At 34.0% G+C, this 8,794-nt stretch overlaps 2 protein-coding genes across 2 annotated transcripts in view; both read right to left on the reverse strand.

The window, feature by feature from the left end:
- Positions 1–43, reverse strand: part of LOC111388853 (carotenoid 9,10(9',10')-cleavage dioxygenase-like) — a 13,816-nt gene extending 13,773 nt beyond the window's left edge. The window contains exon 1 of the mRNA XM_023013664.1: positions 32–43. Coding sequence (XP_022869432.1) covers positions 32–43 — 12 coding nt within the window. The remainder of the gene's footprint in view (positions 1–31) is intronic.
- Positions 44–6,475: 6,432 nt separating this feature from the next.
- Positions 6,476–8,794, reverse strand: part of LOC111388863 — a 17,148-nt gene continuing 14,829 nt past the window's right edge. Inside the window, exons 3-4 of the mRNA XM_023013676.1 lie at positions 7,381–7,936; positions 6,476–6,978 (exon numbers count right to left, since the gene is read on the reverse strand). Of these exons, the coding sequence (XP_022869444.1) occupies positions 6,846–6,978; positions 7,381–7,922 (675 nt within the window). The 5' untranslated portion in view covers positions 7,923–7,936 and the 3' untranslated portion in view covers positions 6,476–6,845. The remainder of the gene's footprint in view (positions 6,979–7,380; positions 7,937–8,794) is intronic.

Below are 8,794 nucleotides of genomic sequence, written 5' to 3' on the forward strand. Positions count from 1 at the left end.
AGAAAATTATTGGAACGAAAAATATATATACCTCTAAATCCATGAGAGTAAGATTTTGGTAATGACTATTGGAATTTTGAGCAGTCTTTGGGGATTATTTTCATACCACGATAACTTTTGCTGACCAATTAGTTTTCGAAGCTGAAATATGTGGTATGAATTGATGAGGTGCAACCATTTTTTATCCGTAGATATATAGCTATAAATGTAAGATAGTAGTTAATATGGAGGGAAAAGAAGAGGGTTGTGTGAATACAAGTTAGAATGTGTCACAATATGGAAACTGTAAATGGTAATGATAATCTCTTTGTTTTCGTAGATGTGAAGTTAAAGCATTGTATTAGCCTATTTATAAAATTTCAAATCGAGATGTAATGGTTTAATAAATATTTTAATTTTGAAGTCATGATGTTGGAAGGATGAGGTAAAAGTATTAATGTGTCCATGTCTCAGTTTCATCAGTTATAAAAAAAGAATGTATAGATGGCATAAAGACTCAATACAAATTGAATAGTTTTTTTTTATGTTTAAAACTAATAAAATTATTTACGTAGTAAAATCTTATCAATAGCCATACCTTATTGTCTAAATAGACATACCTTACTGTTTAATCACTGGCATAAGAAATGGAAATTACTGTAAATTTTATTTATAGTACAAGAATGGCTGCAATAGAATTGAGGAGTATTTTCTTAGTTCTTATTACTTTGTTACATCTATTATATAAAATTAATAAACGCAAAACTTTGGAATGGGCATAAGATATGGGAACTACTTAAAATAGTATGTAAATGGTGTCCATGGAATAATTGAGTTAGTAAAACACTTTGTAAATTATCGAATATATATTGGGAAGTAAAGTTTTACTATAGTAGAAGAATAGCTTATAATCCAGTATAAATTACATCGAAAAAAATTACATTTTAAGGCAAAAAAAAAAAGCTACAAATTATTTCATTTGATTTAAATAATATGTAAATATATAAATATAGACATGTATAATAAATAATAAAACAAGTAAAATAAAGTATAAATTATTTATCTAGAAAGCCTATTACTACCACACATATATATTTATTTTTATTTCAATCTTTTTTATTTCATTCTTATCCTTATCTCTTTCTCTATCTCAAAACCTAGATCCCAAACCTTTCATCTCAAAACCTAGATCCAAATTATTGGATTGTGGAATTCCAATCCCTCCTTTCATGGAGGTTTCTTCTTCTCCAATCATGGAGTGTCCCTTTCTTCTCAATTAATGAATTCTAACATGGTATCAGAGCAGAGTTCTTCCTGCTGCTGTTTGTCTCTAAGATTTTCATCTTCTCTTTCTGTGTTCTGCAAAAATGAAAGCAAATCTCTAATTTCCTTTATTTTAGCATAATTCTGGAAAATGTTAATCCAGCAAAATGTTCAGTTCCTGTCTTCAGAAAATGGCGGCAGCAACATCATAATCCTTCCTTGATTCTCTGCAATAAAATTTATCCTCTTTCAGATTTTGGTTCTCTGAACTTTCAGAGATCTTTATGGATGGTCAGAGCCTCCACTATTTCTTGTTTCTCTATCAGATCTGGTGACATATGGCTGGAATTAAGAACTGAAGGCATCATCTCCAAGTGAAGCAGAGCCAAAATTCTTTAATCTTCAAGATGGACTATTGTTGATCTCCATAGTCCATCTTGAGGGGGTGTGTTAGAAATATGTTCTAGCAAATTCAGAATATTCCAGCTATATTTGTTAGGTTGTCAATTAGTTAGTGATTGTTAATTAGTTAGTGATTAGCCTACTAATCAGCAAATTAGTCAGTTAATTGCTCTTCTTTATCTCTATAAATTGAGTCATTGTATTCATTAATAAAATATTGGATTGTGGAATTCCAATTCCTCCTTTCATGGAGGTTTCTTCTTCTCCAATCATGAAGTGTCCCTTTCTTCTCAATTAATGAATTCTAACACGGATAATTGCCACCTTTCTTGCAATATTTCAAATTGCATACATATCACTATTTTGGTTGACAGTCAATCATTGTAGACTCTCTAAATCTTTGATTTTCATTATTTTGAAAAATTGGAGTTTCGAAGTAATTATTTTGAGAACGTATTGATAAGAATTGGCTGAATGATTTCCCGTTTTAGGATTTCTTCCATTTATATATAGATAATTACACATGTTAGGGTCCTAAATATGGTAAACTATAATTACAATAATTTACAATCAATTGTCTATGTAATTATTGTAGAATAATATTCGGTCGGAATCTTTTGTAATCTCGTCGATATTTTCATCAAATTCGTTGACATCCCTTCAAATTGATGCTGGTTGACCAAAAAGCATCAATTTGCTAATAAGAAACTAATGTCGGTGTCGCGTCATCACTTTAGTAAACACATCAGTGATGTGAACATCCGTGGTGACATGTGGAAGAGAAATAATGCGATCATCATAAGCCTCACGAATAAAGTGACAATCCACTTCAATATGTTTAGTGCGCTCATGGAAAACAGGATTAGCAGCAATTTGTATTGCACTAGAATTGTCAACATGAAGTGGAGTAGGCTCAAGCTGAGAACAACTAAGCTCCGCTAAAAGACCCCAAAGCCAAATAATCTCAGAACAGGCAGAAGACATAGCGCGATACTCAGATTCAGTAGAGGATTTAGAGACACGATCTTGTTTCTTACTACGCCAAGAAATAAGTGCATTCCCTAGAAACATACACCAACCTGTAATCAAGCAACGAGTATCCATACATCTAGCCCAATCAGCATCATTATACCCTACCAATCCAAAAGAAGAGTTGGCAAGAAGGAAAAGACCCCCATCATGTGTACCTAGCAAGTAACGAATGATGCGACGAACAGCAACCAAGTGGAGATATCATGGAGCGTGCATAAATTGACACACTTCTTGTACGGCAAAAGAAATGTCCGGTTGAGTAATAGTGAGATAATTCAAACTATCCACTAACTAACGATATAGGGAGGGATCGTGAAGAAGATCGCCCTCCGCCTTGCTATATTTCACATTCACCTCTAAAGGAGTATCAACCGAGTGACCATCTTGAAGTCCTACCAAGGCGATCAACTCCTTCGTATACTTGTGCTGATGCAAATACTCGTTGGACTGGAAAGTACCTCAAGACCTAAGAAATACTGCAAAGGCATGGAATAATTGAGTTAGTAAAACACTTTGTAAATTATCGAATATATATTGGGAAGTAAAGTTTTACTATAGTAGAAGAATAGCTTATAATCCAGTATAAATTACATCGAAAAAAATTACATTTTAAGGCAAAAAAAAAAAGCTACAAATTATTTCATTTGATTTAAATAATATGTAAATATATAAATATAGACATGTATAATAAATAATAAAACAAGTAAAATAAAGTATAAATTATTTATCTAGAAAGCCTATTACTACCACACATATATATTTATTTTTATTTCAATCTTTTTTATTTCATTCTTATCCTTATCTCTTTCTCTATCTCAAAACCTAGATCCCAAACCTTTCATCTCAAAACCTAGATCCAAATTATTGGATTGTGGAATTCCAATCCCTCCTTTCATGGAGGTTTCTTCTTCTCCAATCATGGAGTGTCCCTTTCTTCTCAATTAATGAATTCTAACATGGTATCAGAGCAGAGTTCTTCCTGCTGCTGTTTGTCTCTAAGATTTTCATCTTCTCTTTCTGTGTTCTGCAAAAATGAAAGCAAATCTCTAATTTCCTTTATTTTAGCATAATTCTGGAAAATGTTAATCCAGCAAAATGTTCAGTTCCTGTCTTCAGAAAATGGCGGCAGCAACATCATAATCCTTCCTTGATTCTCTGCAATAAAATTTATCCTCTTTCAGATTTTGGTTCTCTGAACTTTCAGAGATCTTTATGGATGGTCAGAGCCTCCACTATTTCTTGTTTCTCTATCAGATCTGGTGACATATGGCTGGAATTAAGAACTGAAGGCATCATCTCCAAGTGAAGCAGAGCCAAAATTCTTTAATCTTCAAGATGGACTATTGTTGATCTCCATAGTCCATCTTGAGGGGGTGTGTTAGAAATATGTTCTAGCAAATTCAGAATATTCCAGCTATATTTGTTAGGTTGTCAATTAGTTAGTGATTGTTAATTAGTTAGTGATTAGCCTACTAATCAGCAAATTAGTCAGTTAATTGCTCTTCTTTATCTCTATAAATTGAGTCATTGTATTCATTAATAAAATATTGGATTGTGGAATTCCAATTCCTCCTTTCATGGAGGTTTCTTCTTCTCCAATCATGAAGTGTCCCTTTCTTCTCAATTAATGAATTCTAACACGGATAATTGCCACCTTTCTTGCAATATTTCAAATTGCATACATATCACTATTTTGGTTGACAGTCAATCATTGTAGACTCTCTAAATCTTTGATTTTCATTATTTTGAAAAATTGGAGTTTCGAAGTAATTATTTTGAGAACGTATTGATAAGAATTGGCTGAATGATTTCCCGTTTTAGGATTTCTTCCATTTATATATAGATAATTACACATGTTAGGGTCCTAAATATGGTAAACTATAATTACAATAATTTACAATCAATTGTCTATGTAATTATTGTAGAATAATATTCGGTCGGAATCTTTTGTAATCTCGTCGATATTTTCATCAAATTCGTTGACATCCCTTCAAATTGATGCTGGTTGACCAAAAAGCATCAATTTGCTAATAAGAAACTAATGTCGGTGTCGCGTCATCACTTTAGTAAACACATCAGTGATGTGAACATCCGTGGTGACATGTGGAAGAGAAATAATGCGATCATCATAAGCCTCACGAATAAAGTGACAATCCACTTCAATATGTTTAGTGCGCTCATGGAAAACAGGATTAGCAGCAATTTGTATTGCACTAGAATTGTCAACATGAAGTGGAGTAGGCTCAAGCTGAGAACAACTAAGCTCCGCTAAAAGACCCCAAAGCCTAATAATCTCAGAACAGGCAGAAGACATAGCGCGATACTCAGATTCAGTAGAGGATTTAGAGACACGATCTTGTTTCTTACTACGCCAAGAAATAAGTGCATTCCCTAGAAACATACACCAACCTGTAATCAAGCAACGAGTATCCATACATCTAGCCCAATCAGCATCATTATACCCTACCAATCCAAAAGAAGAGTTGGCAAGAAGGAAAAGACCCCCATCATGTGTACCTAGCAAGTAACGAATGATGCGACGAACAGCAACCAAGTGGAGATATCATGGAGCATGCATAAATTGACACACTTCTTGTACGGCAAAAGAAATGTCAGGTTGAGTAATAGTGAGATAATTCAAACTATCCACTAACTAACGATATAGGGAGGGATCGTGAAGAAGATCGCCCTCCGCCTTGCTATATTTCACATTCACCTCTAAAGGAGTATCAACCGAGTGACCATCTTGAAGTCCTACCAAGGCGATCAACTCCTTCGTATACTTGTGCTGATGCAAATACTCGTTGGACTGGAAAGTACCTCAAGACCTAAGAAATACTGCAAAGGCCCCAAATCCTTCATATGGAAAGACTCTTTCAGTTGGTTTTAAATATGAGATATTAGTGTGGAGTTAGTCCCGATAATAACAATATTATCCACATAGACCAAAAGAAGTACTGTACCCGTCTTAGAATTTGAGATGAAGAGAGACGAATCATATTTACTCTGGATAAATGATAAACTCAAGAAAGTAGAGCGAAACTTATCAAACCAAGCACGAAGAGCCTTCTTCAACCCATAAAGTGAGCGGTTTAGCTTACACACATCTGAAGATGGTGATGAGAAGAGGCCTACAGGAGGGGTCATATAAATTTCTTCTTTAAGATCATCATGTATGAAAGCATTCTTGACATCCATTTGCTGCAAAGACCATCCCTTGGAGGCAGCTGCAGCTAGGACAGTTCGAATCGTAGTCATTTTAGCAATAGGAGCAAATGTCTTTTCATAATCTACGCCATATTCTTGACGATTCCCAAGAGCCACCAATNACACTTTATTATGTGAATACAATTAAAAATGAATATGAAAATAAAGAATATTATTTTAAAGGGAGACAAATATGGACTAAAAATAAAAAATAAAAAATAAATTTTTTTTGTCAATATTCTAAATAAAAGATTAAAAATAAATTTTTTTTATTAACACCTTTATAGCCTACCATACCGAGGAATGAATTAACACTACATATCAATTACATGAAAATTTCATTGATATGACTACTAATTAAATATTTTTTATTAAATTTTACATGATAGAGTAGTGATATTTGAAATTAAATTTTATTGATTAGCTATTTAAAAAGTCATTGAAGTTCAATTACTCATTTAAGAGAAATTTGTATTTATTGACCCCATACAAATTCCATATAAAGTTCAGTAAGTGCATATGAATTGGCTTATATATTACGTCACTTAAAATAGTTCCAAAAATTTCATATATTTAATATATAATTCATTAATAAATTCTAAAACAATATCATAATTTTATTCAAATTACTGGATAAACTACAGTAGAGGAGATACAAGTCAATTTCCCATCCATTTCAATGTCTTGATGAGTCCGGTTCATTTCCAGACAGTCAATGACACAATTTGCAACAAATAACCGAAAAGACTAACATTTGAAAGAAAAAGACAAAAGAAAAAAAGCTGCCTACACCATAAGCAAGCAAAGCAAAGAGCTTCACTCTCCGGAAGCATCATAAACCAGACAACACGATAGTCGATCAACTTGTCGAAACTTAATTTTTCACGTGCATCGCTGCTGCTTTCAAGAACTCTACACCTCTTGACCCAATGGGCGTGTCGATCATTTATAGAAGTCCTAAATCAATGCTTTTGCTTCTGAGAAACGAAACGAATTCTTTGTTTCCCGAGTTCAAAGTTTTGGGCTTTTCCATGATCAAGAACAATGGAAACAATGGATGTGCCTTCAAAGACTTCTACTACTGTCCCCCTATTCCTGAGAGAAATTAAGCAATAAGACTTCAGTACCCACACGCCAATATATCTTTGTAGAACAATGCTACTTATTGTTTGACAGATGCTAAGGTGGCATGCATTTGGCCCTTGATTTGAATTCTGTCGACACATGTGTAAAAACATTTCTGTACAAGTAGCTTAATTAATCTTTGAAACTATGGAGGCTTTACTAAAGAAATGACACACCAAAATACCGGCAATTGTCAAAGCATGCAATCAAATGCGAAGGACAGAATGACTAATGCTATGCTTCGAAAAATGAATTGGGACCTTCGGATCTAGCTTCATGTAAAATCAATTTCAAGTTAGAAATTATTTTATATTCTAACTCCTTGCTTGCAAACTCAAATTTTTTTAATTATTATACATAGGGGGAACTCACCAGGAGTCGTTGGATGGCTGATGAATTTCCACTCTCTTCCCAGCAGCATCTTTTCCCAATTTCTGCAATATCCAGTTAGCATCCAAGAATTCATTAACTGGGTCATCGTCTCCCGTAATTGGTGTTTTATCCTCGAACATTGCTGGTCTCCTCCTTTTCGACCTTTGGCCCTTGACATAAGTTATCTCATCCTTTCCATGAACAGCCAAGGAATCTTGGTTTCCATTATTTGAGTTATTGGAAATTTTAATTTTCATACGAGATTTGAGATCCTTAGGTGCAGACTGAGAGAATGATGGAATGTTACTATCATCATCAATCAAATTACCAGAAACAGTTTGGCCATCCCCAGAATACTTCAATGAAGAGTATTTGTTTCTCTTACTGGCTGGGACTTCAGATCCACTCACTGCAGATGCTCTATCCTCGTTGCTTCTTTTTCCTAGTAAAGCACGTGTATCCAGCGGTGGAGATGATTCAGAACTAGTATTCTTGATCTTTATTAAGTGGCCCCCCTTTTCTCTTAATTTGGAATCTTTCATTTGATCTGCACAATCTATTTAATGTCAACCGAACAAGGAGAAACGTCACATATAAGATAAAAATGAGGATTTATAGTAAAGCTAGATAACAGAGGATAACAAGGTTCAAATTCAGCATGGTATATTTTTTATCCCCAAATTTAGTTGTTGCGCCTATTGACCCATAACAAAGCAAGAACTTATAATTATAAATTTTCATAGTGATGTATTACTTGTACAGCATACTGACATATTTTGTCTATGTGCGTGAAGAACAATCATTTCCATGTGGTAACCCTATTACTTCAACATAAATGACAAATTTAGAAAAAGTTCAACATAATCACATTCGTGACATCTCGTCAAATATTTTACAATTAAGCTATGATTTTTGAACTAGTTAAACATCCTCTTTAGACTGGACATCCATCAACTTAAGAAACAACTACCACCATTCCTGCTTCATACATACAGATATAGCACCTAATTATCTCTACTCTTCAGTAGCATCTTGGCCACTAATGCAAGAATGTTCTTTCTTCAAGCAAAGTACAGCATAAATCTACCATAGAACGCACTAGTTTAATCCCCAACCCCCACCCATCTCTCACCGAGTTGCATGTCTGAACATATACGATGTGGCAATTAACAACTAGCCACTAAAGTGCATATTCCGAAGGCTTGTAGATCTATAGCATCTCCACAATGACAGCAAGAGTGAAGCCTTCAAGTTGATGAGAAATCATGAGCACTGCCTAAAGGGGAAGCTTTTCGTTGTAGAATAATTAAAAAATAAAAATAAAAAAAATCCAAAGTTCATTTCAAGTTAACCACACAGGAAAAGTTTCATTCTTTAGATCTATTTCTCTAACATGCCATGGCCATCCCCCCCC

Source organism: Olea europaea, unplaced genomic scaffold (assembly GCF_002742605.1).
Source record: "Olea europaea var. sylvestris unplaced genomic scaffold, O_europaea_v1 scaffold532, whole genome shotgun sequence".
NCBI classification, from domain to species: domain Eukaryota; kingdom Viridiplantae; phylum Streptophyta; class Magnoliopsida; order Lamiales; family Oleaceae; genus Olea; species Olea europaea.